At 37.3% G+C, this 18261-nt stretch overlaps 1 protein-coding gene and 1 long non-coding RNA gene across 3 annotated transcripts; one reads left to right on the top strand and one right to left on the bottom strand.

Annotated features, from left to right (window-relative positions):
* Nucleotides 1-267: 267 nt before the first annotated feature.
* LOC122093163 lies at nt 268-1492 on the bottom strand. Its single transcript, XR_006144372.1, has 3 exons — nt 1193-1492; nt 879-959; nt 268-786 (listed from the first exon to the last, which is right to left on the bottom strand). It is a non-coding gene; the product is annotated as an uncharacterized LOC122093163 (long non-coding RNA).
* A 6652-nt stretch (nt 1493-8144) lies between these two features.
* Nucleotides 8145-13850, top strand: LOC122093636 (proline-rich receptor-like protein kinase PERK4). 2 transcript variants are annotated; one of them, XM_042663998.1, is made up of 9 exons: nt 8145-8227; nt 8763-9587; nt 9671-10237; nt 10351-10437; nt 10526-10596; nt 11041-11117; nt 11232-11379; nt 11468-11629; nt 13149-13850. In XM_042663998.1, the coding sequence occupies exons 2-9, from the start codon at nt 8864-8866 to the stop codon at nt 13416-13418; spliced, it is 2106 nt and encodes a 701-aa protein (XP_042519932.1). In that variant the 5' UTR covers nt 8145-8227; nt 8763-8863; the 3' UTR covers nt 13419-13850. The 2 variants fall into 2 exon arrangements, with proteins under 2 accessions (XP_042519932.1, XP_042519931.1); XM_042663997.1 differs by lacking the exon at nt 8145-8227 and adding an exon at nt 8301-8447.
* Nucleotides 13851-18261: the final 4411 nt, after the last annotated feature.

Here is an 18261-nt window from a genome sequence, read left to right as displayed (position 1 = left end):
TGGTCATCTGTGAGGAGGCGATATTCTCTACATTGCCAACCTAGCAAGACTCCCCTTTGGGCCTTATTCATAGGAGTTCTCTCCGAGAAGGACTCTTGAGAAAAAGGAATATACCCCTGTGGGGTAATCTCCCAATATTGTTACCAGCAGACACGTGTGATAAGTTCCCAAGAATACTCCAACTCTTGTCAGAAAAGAAATATTCAAAATATTCTAGACGCCAAACCAAGAATCAAGGAAGGACACGAAATGTGTAGCAATTGATTAGTACATGGCCTATAAATATAGGAGATAAACCTCCACTGAGAGGGGATTGAAAAAATCATTAAAGAGAATTACTTGTTGCAGATTTGACTTAAGCTTCAGACGATTATTGCACCGGTTCAACCTAGTGCCTTCCACTAACTGTTTGTGCATGCAGGTTAGCGAGATTCCTTCGATTGATTGAACGGTTAGAATTCACTAAAAAGTGTGGGAAATGAGTTTTCCCTTGACGTGACCTTCACCCCACCCTCTTCCAAAATCCTATCAAAATGGAAAAATGGTGGGAATTTGTCATAATGTTCAATGTCTCTCTCTCTCTTACCGTTCCCAGATCCTTAGCTGTGAACACCATCATATCCCCTACGGCAAATACCTGGAACCGCCTTCAAGGATCTGTTCTACACTTCTACTCATCCAGCGACGAAAGATTCACAGGAACCGCGAACACCATCATATCTCCTACGGCCTAAAAAATCCAAAAAACGCTCCAGAAACATGAATCCTCTAGCCAAACGGTATATCCTGAAAAAAAAAAAAAAAAAATCCAATAACCAAATTAAATAAAGGCTAAAAGCATCACCAGAAGAAAACTCTGCAGATCCACATAGATTGACCTTGATCCGCGTAACCTCCAGCGATCATAAAGATCAACAGATCAGAAATCCAGAAACTGCTTAGTCTATAAATTTGGGAATCTGATAAATTTGCAGAATCATGAATCAAAAGATATAAACTAACAAAAGAAATTGAACATAAGGAAATAGATCTAAATAATAAAGAGAATGTCGTTAGGAGATGTTTACAGAAGATGAAATCATCCAAAATTGGTTTCACAAAATTGGCTTTCAGGAATGGTGAAATCAAAGAAAATGGGTTTTATAAGATTTAAAAAAAAAAAATTGTAGAAGAAGATGGCAATTGAGTCCACCTTGTGCATCTCTTTGTACTATTACAAATCACCATTCCCAGATCCTTGGCTGCGAACCATTGCTCTTCATCTCCCTGCTTACGTCTTCTTTTCTCTCAATTTACATCTTAAAAAAAAAAAAAACACCTTTTGCAACCCATTCATGAGTTCCAAATTAGACGAGCATTAATTTCTGATGAACTTAACCAATTCAAGAAGATGGAAAGGCATCATACGATACGTTTTTTCAGCTAACTTTTGATTATTATATATTTAAGGAAAATTATCTTGTACAACTACTAATTTTAAACTTTATATGAGATATCACCCTAATTTTCCCAAAATATCTAAAGTACCCTTAAAATCTAACACTGGTAGTTTAGAAATGGAAAAGACTCTTTTAACCATGTTATGTCTTCTCATCCTTCCTTGTTTTGCTTCCTTACAAACTGCTTACTTCTTAGGCCTACAAGTGAACCCTTCTACCACCGCCCCTGAGCAACTTGAGAAGCCCATGAAGAACCCTAAAAGAGCGTCGGCCTGCCTTTCCGGCCGCCCCTATGTAGGGGTCTAAGCTACCATGCGCAGCCATTGGAAGAACTTGAGTCTAGGAATTCTAGAGTGGCAATGGAATGAACTTGAGCAGACCCTACCACCGACCAGATCAAGGACCCATTACTCCCCAAAACGACACATTTTCATCAGTAAATATTAAACACAAAAAATGACATATATCCATCTGCAACCATTAAACAAAGGATTCTACTAAAGAAAATACTACTAAAAAAAGCCAGAACGTAGAGTTACAATGAAGTGTTAGCCAACTGCCAACCCCAATAATTGGATTTTGTTTAGCCAATTTGTAAGAAATCAAGATTATTCCAATAAAATCTGATGGAATCCAAGTGAGATTCCATGTGATTGATGGTTCCTCTTCTCAGATCTCACATCCTTTCCAATCTCCTTTGCATTCTTTCCTTGGAAGACGAAGAAGAAGGAATCAAGAACCCTTTTGTAATTTGTTCATGGATTTTATAAAGAGGTTCTTGTGATTGGATCTTCCCGCCCGAAAAATCACGAACTTGCCTTCCGGCGAAAGCAATGGGAAGGCCGAAGGCGTCGTCGGTGTCTTCCCTTATGAGGATCTTCACAGTGGCCTCGATCATTCGTAAGATCTTTTGAATCAAAACTGATCCATGCAATCTGAACCGTTCTTTTGGCTGACTCGAATATAATCCGATAGGCATGTAGATAATCCCTCCCACCATTATTTTCTGTTGGATCCCACGAAGTCCAGAATGTGTTTCTATCTTTTAGAATCACCCAACAACCATGTCTTTGAGCCGTCTCTTCTCACTATCCTCAAACCAGAATTCATGTTGAAGTCCTAGTTGAAAGCGATCAAATCGTCGCTAGGAGAGAATGAAGGAACAATCCATTGAGCCGAAGTATCCTCAATTCCTTTATGGGAGAAGTTATGGGATTCTAGTGTGGAATCGTTCTCTCCCGGAGCTGACTCACCAAGGATCTGGTGGTATTCCTGGAAATTTCTTTGGGGGAGAAAAATCGATTGTAATGGTGGAAATTTGGGTTCAGAGACTCTCTAACCCCCTAAAATGATCCCGATTCTAAATCAAAGAGGTCGATGTGCCGGTAGTTACTTTCTTGCGCTAGAGTTTCAAAAGACGCTTCAGAAAGGGGAAGAAGGAAACAGGGTGGTGTGACCTTCCGTGGTGTTCAGAAGAAAAAAAAGGAGCAGGAAGGAAAGAGACGTAAAAAAAAAAAAAACCAACAAGGGAAAAGGTGGGAGAGAGCCGGTTACATGTGAAAAGAGAGGGTAATCTGGATATTTAAAAAGAGCAAGAGATATAAAAGACTAAAAATAGGGAAGTATCAGAAAAAAAAAAATTGATAGGGGAATTTTAGTAAATATAGGCCAAGTGTAAATGAGTGATAATAAATTTTCATTTTTTTTTTTTGTTATTGAACATTGAGTTTTGTTAAATTATGTTGTCTATAATGGCTGCATATGAAGCACCCTCAGTTAATGCAATTGTAATTTTGAAATTTGCAAAAGATATCTTATTTGAATCACAAGACTTGTGTCACGGTTCCTTTATATCTGATTTATAGTCAAGCCAGTGAAACTTGCAGACAAGTTGGTTTGGGCATGGTTTTTTATCTTTGATTTCTGAATTTTTGGCTGAAATCCCTTGAAAGTGATCAATGGTATTAAAACTTTTTCGGGGCCTTGTGTGGTTATTAAACACCAATTTCTGTAGAACATGTTTTCAAAAACGAAAACTCAAAACACTTTTTTCAATTTCAAAAACTGTTTCTTAGCACAGAAACGGAGAAAACTATTTCTACTGTTTCCTGGTACAGAAACAACAGACTCAAAATCAAACGAGCCTTAGCCTTCTTATTTTTCTTCTCTTCTTGATCCACCCTTACAAGGCCTTTTCTTCAATTATTTCACCTTATTCAATTCTAAAGTGCTTTTCTCCTCTAATCTCTTCTCCCAAACCCAAACTCCTTTTCCATTGAACTCTTCGGTGTCTACATCTAAAGCGTCCAAATTAGATCCCTCTCCAGCGTCAAAGGCTTTAAGAGGTTCAGAATGATCATGACTGGCAGAGGAACCATTCAAACCAAAATCCAAATCCCTTTCATCGTCAAAACCCTTAGGTACCGATTCAGCCAGAGTTGGATCCACTGATGTCCCGATATCTAAGGTTTTCCAATAGTCAATATCTACCCCCATCCAGAGAATCCAAGGCAGAGACCAAACCAGCTTCCTCTTCTTGACAACCCTCGCTTGAAACCCTATTTGCTTTCTTCAAGAGCTTAAATTTACTTCGAAGAACTGGAGATGGAGGTTCTTCAAGAGGGGAATATAGATCATACTCATCATCAAGAGGCTGCACTTCCACAAAGTCTCGGGATTTTTAGCAAAATTCCGCCGATTTGGTGATAATTTGTAAGGGGTCGGGGTGGGAGAATCCGCAAGACACGTTGGACAGGAATTTTGGCAATGTCTCCCCAAAATCCTACCCCTGTTAAACAAACAATCCAAATCTGTTGGGGTGGTATAGTTCGTACAACTATCCCACCCTTTAAACCCCATCCCATCCAACTCCCCATGAAACAAACGGGCTCTTAGAGAACAAAGAAGCCCTAATTGGATTCCATCATCGATTTGGGGTTTTACAATGAAGGATAAAAAGGTAAGTTTACCCTTCTTCAAGGGTAATTGGAGCATTTAGTAAATTTTAATTCCTTGACATTATCACTTAACAAGAATCAACTAACGGAGTGGATTTAAGTATAGTTTCGTTTTCAAAATGAGGAATGTATTCGATATTATTAACAAATTAGGGTGGTATCTTATATAAAGTTTAAAATTATGGGTGGTACAAGATTATTTTCCTATATTTAATTAAACTACCTTCTTGCATCAAAATATCCCATGCATTTTCCCTTGGGCAATATCTCTTCGTTTTTGAAATTATGCAAATTTTCTTAGAAAAAAAAAAATCTAAAATAACACACGTTCAAATTGCACCAGATCCTACATGAGATAGTAACGAATTCCTCAAAATCCATGGCAATAATGGATCATCAATACGAATAGTATATATAGTCTGGTAGTCTACAATCGATTTCTTCTTCTTTTTTTTTTTTTTTTTTATGTAAAGTGGGGGTGGGAGAGGAGAGGGGTGGAGTTCTTTGAAGGTAGGAGACTATATATTACAGTTAGCTGTAGAAAGGTCATTCTTATTTGGGGGAAAAAAATAGATTATCTAGTATCGAGATCTGCTTAACTCGTGTAACTTTGATCTTAAGGAATTATCATATGTTTTTTATATTATTATTACTACATGTTACTTTATGTGGAATCATGGGAATTTGGTAGTGATGCGGTCGCAACGCCCAAATCCAGGTTTCGTGCTTTCACAAGTCAATACATGGCTGGGGAAATATTATAAGTATTATGCATTATCCAGGTTTGAGGAACCGGAATATGACGTTAGAACTGTTATGACATGCCCTCTTCCTGCATTTGCACACCATGTGCTTCTAGTCAAAGGCTCACAGCTGTAGCTAATAGATCTTTGGGTATTTCTGGTTGGTCTATAGCATTTTGTTCAGAAAGGCATTACTTATATTCCCTTGCTGACTTTGCTATGATAGGAAAGGCTTTTGATGTGGCGGCCATGGGAATGCTGATCGGATTAAAGGTTCTCTCGAAGCTGGGATGAAAGGTGGATAGGATTTTAATAGATGTGGCTGATGTAAATGATTTATGGGATAATAGTAATTTTTTGAGGTGGTCGTGGGCCACCTTTGCTCACAGACTAGAACTGGAACAATTGTTGAGCAAGATTTTTTGTGTAGAAAGTAACCCTATGACTTTAGGAGCTGTTAAACTCAAGGCTCAATTGGCTATGACTCAGAAACGTTATTTTGTAAATTTTCTATCCTCTTAATGCCTAATTTTCTTTCTTTGAATTAACAAACAAAAAAAAAGGGTGGGGTGAAGGGTTTGATTATTTGAACCCTATTCAACCCAATACCAGAATAGGTATTAGTGTAAGATATTGTTTTTTGATAAAGGTATTAGTGTAAGATCAAGAAATTGTTAAAAGGTTTTGGAGAAAGACCATATTTCCTTTGATGCCCTAATCTATAAGTTTTTAATACTCCAAAAAAATAAAAAATAAAAAAAAGGAAGAAGAAGAAGAAAGAATGTTTAAGGTTTGTAATCAATTAATTTTAAAACTTATAATAGGTTTCTTAATTGTTTCTCCCTCCCTCGGCAGATTATTATATCCACTATTCAAACAGGAGAATTGAGTATGAGTGTGATGTTGTTTAGAGGGATCTAACTTTTACAGAATTAATAAAAAGGAGATATTAATTATCGAACTGATTCGACTGTCTATAAAATGGGGTGAAAATTTTATTATGTATCAAACGATAAGTATTTCATTAATCCATAAGAGTAAGCAACAAATTAGGAAGTGTTTGTCCAATTTGATATAAAGTTAAGTAATGCAAATGACAATGTGACAATGTCCCACCCCACCCCTAAAAAAAAAACTTTTATAGTCAGCATTTTGGTGATTGAAATACTTCTATTGTTTCACTAAAATGGATCATACTTTATTTCATTTTCTTTAGTATACTCATCCATCAGGTTTTTTAAGTGTACAATGAGCATAGCAGCCATTAGCACAGCCGACTTGAGGCTAGTGCAGTAGAATTCAGCCCCCCTCGCATGTTTTGAGTCTCAGACATCTTATGCTTCAACTAGTCTAGGATTCCTCCCCCCAGTCCCACCATCCCCAGAAAAGGGGAAAAAAATTCTTTCAATGTATGAAAAATAAGTTACCTTATGCAATACATTATCTTTGCATTTTTTTTTTTTATATAACATATATCGTTGGATGAGGAAATGGAATAGTATGATTGTAGATAGAGAAAGCAGATTCGATATCCTGATAAATTTTTATTCTGTAAGGCCCTGTGGCTTTTGCATCGGTGTACAAGCCAATACAAGTGCACGCGGGAACATCGACCATGTAGGGGCTGGGCAGCTAGGGGTGCGAATTTCAAGCCCATCCTGATTAATAAATGTGTCAGGATCAAGCTTAATTGGGCAATTTCTAATATGCTCTTTTCGATGCAAGGGTGCAACCGACAGGCATCGATCGAGATCGATCGATTACTAGCTCGACATGTTCAAAGCCCGATTAGAGTCCTTTTACTCAGGTCGTTATGTTTAAAGCCCAGTTAGAAATAAATGGCTAATTAGGTCATTTAGCTTGAATATTGGTTGTCTGATTAAAAATCAATACCTGACCAACCGTTTATATATAAATAGAACAATGCCTAGCATATGAGGCCCTATCATTCAAACGGGTCGATCAAGGTGCGGGTCTTAAAGTGCTCAAGCTTGATCATGCCCGACAGAAATTGACTTGACCTGATCGATTGACACCCTAAGTAAGGAAATTTTTTGCTTTGTCTATACTCATGCGCGCCAACGCATGAGCCACAAGGACGGGTAGGGTTCCTTCTCGTTTTTTATATATTACAGATGCATTAACCGGGCCAACTAGTATATTAGATGTGCCCATATGTTTGACCGGCTTCAAATTTGAAAGCGCTACTTGGAAGTCCCACACATGCTGTTTGTCATCGGTATGGCCAAGTTTGGCACTCACGTGGCTTTGCCTGCCAATCTTACTATGGGCAAGTAGAGAGCCATTTGGCCATGTCAGCCAGTCCTACCATGGCAACCTTCATGTTTTTCATAATTTTAATGACCTTTTGGTGTATGGCGTGTTTACAGCAATGTTTCTAGGATAGTGATCCAAGCTTGGATGGCCAGTTTAATCAATTTTCACTCTTTAATTTAAGATAATTTGTATCTAAATCTTTTGTTTATCACCCATGTTATCCTTTTTGTATTACAAGAAAAAATTAAATAAATAAATAAATGTATGCCCACCGAGGGTGCACTTTTCTTTTCTATTTTAATGGTCCAATATCTTTTCAATATTTCAAAAGGATTGCTAGCCGATTGGGCCATGCACATAGGCTGGGTAAGCTATTAATAATTAATGCCAGATGGAAGGGTGATGCATGTGGTGATTCCCACCGTTAGATGTGTATAGGAAATGGTTTAGATCACCAGTAATCACAGGGACTGGCCCATGCATGGCAACCTCTAATTGAGATACCATAGCCATAGCGGTGTGGGTGGATGGATGGTGAATGTAAGCTCATCCGTATGGTGACCCACTCAACGAACGGTCTCTGGTGTGGATTCTAGAACCCGAAGTTGACGAACCAAGCAGGCAAGCAAACTCAGTATTCTAGTGGTCGTCGTGATTACAAATGAGCAGAAGAGCGTCCAAAGTGGGGATTGGTGCCATTTGTTAGGACATTTAAGATAATGGCATAGCAAAGAACAGGTAAACCCATTAACAAACTCAACCTAAAACGAAAGGTGGCAGAGACAACACAAGGAAGGAGGAACAAAGAGAGGTGGGTTTTCAACAATCTGTTTTTGTTCTTTCTTCTTCTTTTGTTTCTTGGTGAGAGGTGGTTTTGTGGGCTTAGGAAGTATGACTGAGCAAAACCCAGTCAAAATTATAGTTTTGCATTGTTCTACCTCTTTAATTTGCCTCTCCTTGTGAGAGCCCTCCTATAACCTTCTTCCTTTTTTTTTTTTAATGAAAGAACCCTGCCCATCTTCTTAATTCAGGTTTCATCTTTTTCTCTCTCTAGATGTTAAATATATAACTCAATTTTCATGGTAGATTTTTAGGTTACAGAATTTAACGTATAGATCGATAATGTTTTCAATGCGAGAAGGGGTTGAAGGGTACAACCTGATGGAGAGGAATCAAATTTTTTTCTTATTTTTTTTACGAGTTGCTAGATCTAACTCGAAAATAAAAAAATGGAAAAAGAAAAAAACATTTTTTCTTATTTGTTTCCTCCCTATAGTTGATTTATTTATTTATTTTTTTTAATCTATTGATAGCTTTGCTAATTTTTCTTGCATTTTCTTATGTAGGGTTCTACAGTAGAAGTCTTCGATTAGACGAGCAGTTACGGGACGGGTGGAGTTTCCCGGCAGCCATTGACGTTAATCCTGGCCGGAAGTTCCTCCACAAAATGGCTACGCCCCCTGTGACTGCTCCCTCATCAGGCTCTACTAATTCATCTTCAAGTCCTCCCTCGCCAAATGCACCACCTCCGTCACCACCAGCGTCGCCACCGCCTTCATCATCATCGCCACCACCTTCATCATCTTCCCCACCTCCATCATCTTCACCACCACCATCATCTTCACCACCACCACCTTCACAATCATCACCTCCACCGGCGACATCTCCACCACCCAAATCAAGTCCTCCTCCCCCACCATCCTCTTCCACGTCCACATCTCCACCACCGCAGCAGGGGTCATCATCCCCACCTCCATCATCAAAAGGTTCATCCTCACCTCCACCACCAGACAATTCTTCCTCAACATCGTCGGCGCCTCCTCCATCTTCCAATGACAACAACAACAACAACAACAATTCTCCACCTTGGTCACCTCCACCACCCCAATCGTCATCAAATCCATCAGGGGCGTTATCTCCACCCCCGCCGCCGCCACATAAGTCATCATCACATACGCCTTCACATTCATCATCATCATCATCAAGCAATGATTCGCCATCCTCGTCTTCTTCCAGTGCTTCTAACAAGATCCCCCTTATAGCAGGAATCACAGCAGGGGTTGCCTTGCTACTTATTATTATGATTGTGATCATTGTGTGCACCAGGAAGAAGAAGCGAAGATCACATGATCAGATGCAATACTATGGTGACCCCAGCAAGGGACACAAAGGTACTCATTATTCCTGGGCAACTTACGTTCCTTAATTTCCTTTATAACATCTGTTACTGATCAATGATATAAACAATACACAGCAAGCAATGATTTTTACAGTAGCGGGCCTCCTCCAAACTGGAACAACAGCCCACAATTGATGAGCCACGGTGGTATGGTGCCACCACCTCCGGGGACATCGCCAGGAGGAGGAGGCGGAGGAGGAGGAGGAGGAGGATGGCCTGCACCACCTCCACCGCCTCCCATGATGAGCAGCAGCGAAATGAGCTCTAATTACTCAGGGCCACACTATCCTCCACTCCCACCTCCATCTCCAAGTATGTCCCTTGGATTCAATAAGAGCACATTCAGCTATGATGAACTAGCAGCAGCGACAAATGGTTTCTCTCAGGCCAACTTGTTGGGTCAAGGTGGATTTGGATACGTACACAAGGGAGTATTGGCTGGTACTGGCACGGTGGTAGCAGTGAAGAGTCTCAAGTCAGGTAGTGGACAAGGAGAGCGTGAGTTCCAGGCAGAGGTCGAGATCATCAGCCGTGTCCATCACCGTCACCTTGTGTCTCTCGTTGGTTACTGTATAGCTGGTGGGCAACGGATGTTGGTCTATGAATTTGTTAACAACAAAACAATGGAGTACCATCTTCACGGTATGTAATTCTTCCAGATCTATTCTTTTTCGCATAAATCCATCATCAAATTTTCATAATCATTAAACCATGACAACCATTCTTTGAAATTAATTCTGATTTTATTTCGTTAGGACATGGTCGTCCAACAATGGATTGGGCAACAAGGCTCCGGATTGCATTAGGATCAGCTAAAGGACTTGCATACCTTCATGAAGATTGTATGTAATATTTATATCAGAATCAATATCTATATTTTTTGTTACCTCCAGTCCACATTCATAATAATCTTTCGACAACTAATTGTAGGCCACCCTCGCATCATTCATCGCGACATTAAAGCTGCTAATATTCTACTGGATGATAATTTTGAAGCCATGGTAAGTGCATTATCCATCTACGAATTGCAGACATAAGTTTACAAACATGGGTGAAACAAAATGAATTAGTTCTAATTGTACACTGAGATTTCAAATCTCGTCACATTAGATAATGGTTTCTGTGATGGCATTTTGGGTCTCTTATAGCAATGATGGAGGTGGGGAGTCGTAATTGTTTTTTTATTGGAGTATCTGGTTTATAATCTAGCTTATTTTCTTTTTTCTTTTTTCCTTTTAATACAAATGATCTTTTAATGAAGAAAAAAAAAAGTATATATCATTTATTGATCATTAGTATCGCAGATCATTTGCACAAAATCCTTTGCGAGGAGACAGTGAGCATGCCGAGACCCTCTCGATCGTTGAATTCTCACTGCCACTCACCACAGAGGATTTGAATCGATTTTCTTTCCTGAACTAACTCACGCAATTGAAATAATCCAGGTGGCAGATTTTGGACTAGCTAAGCTATCAAATGACAATTGCACTCATGTATCCACACGCATAATGGGAACGTTTGGGTGAGAATCATCAATTAGATGTTGATTATAAGTCTCGAAATCACACACGCACAAATGGAATTATTGTAATGAAACTTCATTGATTTCTTGATTTTGTTTGTCACTTTAATGTAGATATTTGGCTCCTGAGTATGCATCCAGTGGGAAGCTAACTGATAAATCTGATGTCTTCTCATACGGTGTCATGTTGCTGGAATTGATTACTGGAAAACGACCTGTGGATACTACTAACTCATACATGGAAGATAGTCTAGTAGATTGGGTTTGTTTCTCTCTTCATGTTTTCAATAAGGAAGTAAAATCTAATTATAAATCATCACTGACCCATTTCTTCATCTATTTGAGAACAGGCTAGGCCTCTTCTAACACGTGCACTGGAAGATGGCAACTATGAAAGCTTGGTGGACCCACGTTTGGGGAACAATTACAATCCCCAAGAAATGGCTCATATGATCACGTGTGCAGCTGCAAGCATTCGCCATTCTGCAAGGAGGCGTCCAAAGATGAGCCAGGTACAAGGATATAAATTAAGGATACTTCATTTATAGTCATTTATAGTCATCATCAATCAAGCAGAGACCAGCCCTGTAGATGGCCAAACCCATCATCCTGGTTCTAAATTGGATTGATTGGTCCTTGGCCTCCTATTCCCAGAACCGTTTGTGTCCCAGACTAATTTTGTCAAGATCATCTGGACCATCCATGAAAAAATTGGTTAAACCACACATATGATAAATAACATGAAAAGAGGAAGGGAGAAGGTTGGGCACGTGCTGGGTGCTCTCTCTCTCCCATTTTAGAAATGACCCAATCCCTGTCCTCCCATTGGTTTAACCACTACCTCCAGAAAAATTACCCCTCTCCAAAGGAAAATACCTTAGAAATTTGTCCACAAAAGAATAACCTAAAAGGTTTTGCCTTTGCTAAAAGAATACGAAACAAAAATCTAGAGCTTGAACACTTCTTAACCAAATTGACTAAGATCCTTAAAAAAATTGGTGTTATTTGTTTTGGTATTTTTTTTTTTGTTGGAGAAGATTGTTTCCCTAGTTTGTTACCAATATTTTTCATGTGACAGCCTAACAAATTAGATAAAACCAAAAGTTTGTGGACGGATAAACCCCGATGGACAGTACTTATATGTCAAGTTTCAACCAAAACGGAGTTCACTAACTTGTGAAAAAAAAAAAAAAAAATTTTTAAAATTTCATGAAGAATGTTTTCCCAAAAAAAAAAAAAATGAATGACTGAAATTACAAAGGAATATACCAATGCATGGGAAGATGTATGATTTAATTTGAGTCTAAAAGTTGGTGTGCATGTAAACAATTTAGGTCAGGAAAAGCTTCTTCATTTTTTCTTAGGACGGAATTTTCTTAAACCCATGTCCATGCACCGTGGTGCTTTAGATGGTTGTGGGAGGATATTACGAGGATATTTCAGGGAAAATACTAAAACTCTAAAATGCTGCGGTGAACCCTCTTGTGTGGTGAATGAAAAATTTCTCCTTATTCTTATTATAACTTGTCAATAAGAAAAATATGCCCAACAAGAAAAAAATAAAAAAAATAGAGGGATTTTTGTACGTATTCTATTTATGTTATATGCTTTAATGTCCAAAAAGGAATAATTTTGTTTTCGATATTATGAGATTGGCTGATATAAAAATTAAATAGTTAGGTTTTTATATTATTCTTATTATTAGGCCGAGGGTGGAGAGAAATCCTGGTAGAGCTAATTTTGTGTTGTTTTTTTGCCTAGATTTAATCTAGACTTTATATTTGTATAGTTGTACCATTCTTTTCATTATTTCTTTATTAATATATACTTTGATGGATCATTTAGATATGTCACCTAGTGAAAATACAAAAAAGCATTCTTCTCTTTTCTTGTGAAGATGGAAGTTAATACCTTCCCACTATAAGGTCTTAATTTGCAAATATGGCTATTAAGTTGTTCTTTTGTATGTGATCATCTTCACTTCTCAAATGAATTGAACATGTGATAACAATAGCAAATTCTATTGAGCAGATTGTGCGTGCACTGGAAGGTGAAGGCTCATTAGAAGTTTCGAATGAGGGTGTAAAACCTGGGCATAGCTCTGCCTTTCACTCAAGTACTAGCTCAGACTATGATGCAACATCATATAATGAAGACATGAAGAAGTTTAGGAAGATGGCACTGGCAAGCCAAGAAATGGGGAGCAGTGAGTATGGGGCAACAAGTGAATATGGGCTCAATCCTTCCTCCTCCTCAAGCAGTGATCACTCAAGAGAAATGAGCCGTAGGCATTTGCATTAAGCAGTGGTGATTGAGATATGAACCATAGGCATATTCCTTGAGCTTCTTAACTCCTATGCTTGAGATGAGAAAAATTGTTCCTTTTAAGAGGAGCCTTACATTTTTATGTTGTTTTATTGTTAGGATTGTTTGGTAATTATTGGAGTGATATTGTGGGACTTATTTGGACTTCTCCATACATCATAAGGGTATGTACTATTATGTGTTTATGTGTGTATAACTATATATATGGAGGCAGATCTAGCTTCTATTATTTGTTAAGTTGTTTGGGTAATATGTTACTTTAAGTTGGTAAGAGGTTAGGGCACATTTTCTTTTTAATTTTTTCCCTTGCCCCCTTGCCCTTTCATATAGGCTTTGTCTAGTTGTAACTAAAAGGGAAGGGAAAGGGAAGTGCAATCAGTTTTGAGAATAAAAAGAAGAATTTTGTAATCATGATTTTGTTATTTGTGTAAACATCTTATCATATTTGGAATTTATTTTTCTATGTAATCTTTATTTTACTTTCTAAGCCAAAGGGATTTGGATACAAATTAAAATAAAATTTAATAATCAGATTTAGAATTAATGTTTTGAAGTTAATTACATAATGATGTAAAATAATGATTATAAAATTATTCACTTTAATATTGATTTGATTTCACTTTCCTTCCCTTTGTTTCCCTTACAACTAGACAAAGTTTATGAGATTGGATGTTGTGTATTGAAGATTTGAAGAAAAGAATCATACGTTCTAACATTAGCTTCTCCGTTTCTTTGCCCTTCCTCTTTGTTTTTTTCACTAAGAGAAATAATTATCCCCTTTTTGGTGGGGATATAAATGGATAGCTGAAAATTCAAATTTAGTTCGCATATGTATCCGTATCTGGTCAAAGGGTATCGGATTCGAATTAGAATTATCTGGAAAACAATTATCCAGTCTGATTAGATAATCAATTAATGATTTTAAGGGTTCTTGAAGTTTATACAGGTTCTAGCAATGAGGAAAAGAGCTAAGACAACTTAGAAAGATGGATTGAGAGCAAATTGTATTCATTTAGGAGAGGAAGGTTAAGATTTTATAAGTCAGAGATATAAACGAATAGTCGAAAATCTGAATTCAATTCATATTTGTATTCGTTTAGGAATATTTATATTTGATCATGAATAACCATATCAAATCTGTATCTAATCCATATCCAATCCCTTTAGATCTCTATTTTTTCAGTAAAATTCATTGACCATTGCTTTAGTTATAAATCCCTGTAGAATGATTCTCATGGTAGATTTTTCTAAATCCACTTAACAACGAAATTGATTGAAATATCTACAAATAAGTTGGCATATAATAGGAGCAATGATCACATCAATAAATTTTATTCATTATATGAGATTTTATTTTTTTTAAGAATATATGAGATTATTAAGTTCCAAATAAATTTGTTTCTCAAAACAATATCAAATATATGTTATTTGTTTGTGGGTGAGGGTTCCCCAAAAGGCAATAGTGTGGGGACCAATGGAAGCACATGCGGAAGCATCAATGGCGATGAGATTTTCGTTTTTTCATAGGGATGGATGATCATTTCACTCCTCCTCGTGTCTGGGTGTAAAAGCCACGTTGTCTCTAAACTTCTTTTTCCCTTTATTTAAATATTTATTGAAAAAGGCTACGCACACTACTGGATGCCCAACTTGTGTCACTCTTTCTCCCTCCCCTTCGGAAATGACCCCGTGCCCCTTGGATCTTAGCCCCCCTCATATCTCAAAATTTGTCCCTTTCCCATGTAATAAGTGATTAGGGCTATTTTTCCCTCTTATGTTTACTATGTCTCTATTTATTTTTAGAATATCGAAATAAGCCAAATATCTTATTGGAAGAGGCCCGAATTTTGTCGATAGATAGATCCTAAGGTCTTTTGTCAATATGTCAAGTTTCAGCTCAAATATAGTGTACCTAATGACAAAATAAAGCTTTGAAAATCTAGATATTAGAGATTAAAGGGGATACATAGATAAACATGGATGATAAAATACAATGATGCATGGGTATACATGAGAAAGTTTTGGTTTAATTCAAGTAGAGAATTTTATATTATTTTTAATTCATAAGGAGTACTAATAATCCAGTCGTTAGTTAGCCAAAACCATATATCCATGTTGCATGAGAAGGTTTTGATATCATTCAAATATGGAATTTGATATTGTTGTAAATCCATAAGGTATACAATTAATCCAATCATTAGTTGTAGGGGTGTCAATCAGACGGGTTGGTCCGGTTTCGGTCGGGCTTAATCGGGCTTGAAGACTTTCAAAGGCTACACCATGTCCGCCCATTTAACTAATCGGGCTTAGTTATTGAGGGCATGGTACACTTTATATTCGGTCGGTTGGCATCGGGTTATAATCGGGTTACCTTAATTGGGCTTTAGTCGGGACTTAATCAAGCTACTGACATGTTTAATGTTAAATGGGCTTTAACCGGTTTTTAAATGGGCCCTCTTTAAAATGTGCTCTTATATTCCGGCCCACTCATGCAAGCCAAAAAAATTGACAATAAATCAATAAATGATACCAAATATAACCATTATTTAAAATGTAAACATGTCTTTACTTTTTAGTTTTTACTCTTTAATTTGGGGGGTAAAATAGGTATTCTACAATTATTAAAGGGTAGGCCCAAGCAGGTGCACAATAGGTCAGTCTCGGTCGGGTGTTATTCGATCGGGCTCGGTCGGGTGCCTCGACGGTCCAAGTAGCAAAACCGAGACCGACCATTTATAAACGGGTCAGGCTCAAGCCCGACACGTTTAATAAACAGTTCGGGCCGGGCCAGTCTATAAATGGTTGGTCCCAGTCAGTTTAGTCAGGTCAGGCCACGAATTGACACCCCTAATTAGTTGACCAAATACCATTTTTTTTTTAATGAGGAAAGAAATAATTTGATAATTAATATAGTTGAGAACATCAACAATGAGTCCTATATCCAAAATTCTAAATTTCCTATGCATAGCCAAAGCAGCATTGTGCTTACGTATATCACATATTCGCCCGAGGACTTGAAACAAAAACTTAATTAGGAGAATGATTTATAAACATTCAAAAACAGTGGGATTGCACTCCAAGGACATGAATCAATGCTATTATCCTAAATCAAGTTGTGCAATTTGTCTAAATCACTCTAAACTTGTATCACGTTTCACCCTTCCTCCTTGGACTTCTTCGAACAATAGAAAATACTTCTCGACAATGCATCGATATTTATTCCTGTCATCAATTAATCAACACAAAGTAAGATAAATTTTCCTCTAAAATGGTTACTCGTTCTAATAAACTTACCACAACAGAATCGTGGTAACGAAATTTTACTTGACAAGTGTGTTTATTTGTGCATCGAAATTTCCTAAACTTCCTATCTACACAGGGAAATGGGAGGAGGGTGAAAATTTGTTATGTATCCATTGTTAATTAATGATCTAAAAACCTTAACTATCTATACCTTACCTGTTCAAGCTAGATTGTATCAACATTCCAACTATAAGTACCCTTGAAATGATTGTTGAGTAAAGAGGGTACCTGCAGTAGATTCAATATGAACTCATATTACTTCCCAGATCTGGTTGGAAACTTATTTTTGGATAGAATATCTTGATCACAATCACATCTTGGCTTATTCTACCCTTGTCCTCCAAAATTAGAAAGTATTTATTGGGAGTTTGGGACCTCTGTGAACATGTTGTCAATGTCAATAACCAGTTAGACTGAATTTCAAACCAATATAATGTCCCTTGCATTAAATCTGTTTGAAACACAATGACTATTGTGGGGGAAAAAAAAGGAAACAAGGGGTATATGGTGGGTTATACAATAAATATAGGTCCCTAAATTTCACATTTAGCTCACCCATTGAATCTCCATAAATCCTACAATTTGTTATCAGTATTGTTTGCCCAGAGTTTTTTATATGAATTAAAGCAAACAAAATCTAAATGATGGAACACTGCGGAAGTCTGGAGCAATTCAAAGGAGTTGGAACATATCTTTTTCGAAAAAGCACCACTTTGTGGTCTTGGAGTGTGGTCCCTATTTCTTGGATGTCTATGATCTTTTACCTTGAAGGGCATGAGACATTAAACATTCATTTGACTAGAACTACTTCCTTCAGAACATCTATGATCATGCAAGTGAGATCATGTCACCCCCCCCCCCCCAGTGGTACTTAATTCGGCTGGCTCCTCTCCATCGATGCTCCACCCATATGAAGCATCTAGTGTTTGAACAACCACCCTGACCTCCCTGGCCCTAGCAGATCTGCATGGTAAACCCCAGTGCTAATTATACATTTTGGCTTAGGCCTACCAATAATGTGGTCATTCTTTTAGAACAATTCTTTTTTTTTTTTGATAAGATTATTTTAGAACATTTGGCTTCATGTAACTATGAATAGGAAAACTAACCTTTCTATGATTCTATCTCTAGTGACAACATTGTAAGTTCGAATACAAGTTCAATGTAATTTTTCTTTTTTCTAATGGGGAAATGTAATTGTCACAAACTATTAATTAGTGAATTATCGTCAATTTCACAAGGCCAAATTTTTTGCCACTTGATAGACTTTGATGGATAGAGGACTTCAAATTCATGCAACCTATGAAATTTCAACTCAATAAAACCATGTAATAAAAGGGTAAACATAATTGAAAGTTATGAACATATCACAACCTCTCAACAAATTGTTATTTGCAATAACAAATATCAAAGGCGTTTATTGCAAATTTTCATAATTTTATATAAACTTTTTGACTTATAACCTACTTATTTTGGGTTAAAATTTAGCAAACAGTTAAAGGTAAGAGAACAGTAA

This window comes from Macadamia integrifolia, chromosome 11, assembly GCF_013358625.1.
Source record: "Macadamia integrifolia cultivar HAES 741 chromosome 11, SCU_Mint_v3, whole genome shotgun sequence".
In the NCBI taxonomy this organism is placed as follows: Eukaryota; Viridiplantae; Streptophyta; class Magnoliopsida; order Proteales; family Proteaceae; genus Macadamia; species Macadamia integrifolia.
The sequence above is the reverse complement of the archived record's forward strand: the minus strand, read 5'-3'. Positions and strand labels throughout refer to the sequence as shown.

Excerpts from the sequence above, each read along its gene's own strand:
- LOC122093636 (XM_042663998.1), top strand. The coding sequence starts at position 8,864 with ATGGCTACGCCCCCTGTGACTGCTCCCTCATCAGGCTCTACTAATTCA. Across the intron at positions 9,588-9,670 it reads CCCCAGCAAGGGACACAAAG|CAAGCAATGATTTTTACAGT; the intron begins GTACTCATTATT and ends AACAATACACAG. Across the intron at positions 10,438-10,525 it reads TGCATACCTTCATGAAGATT|GCCACCCTCGCATCATTCAT; the intron begins GTATGTAATATT and ends AACTAATTGTAG.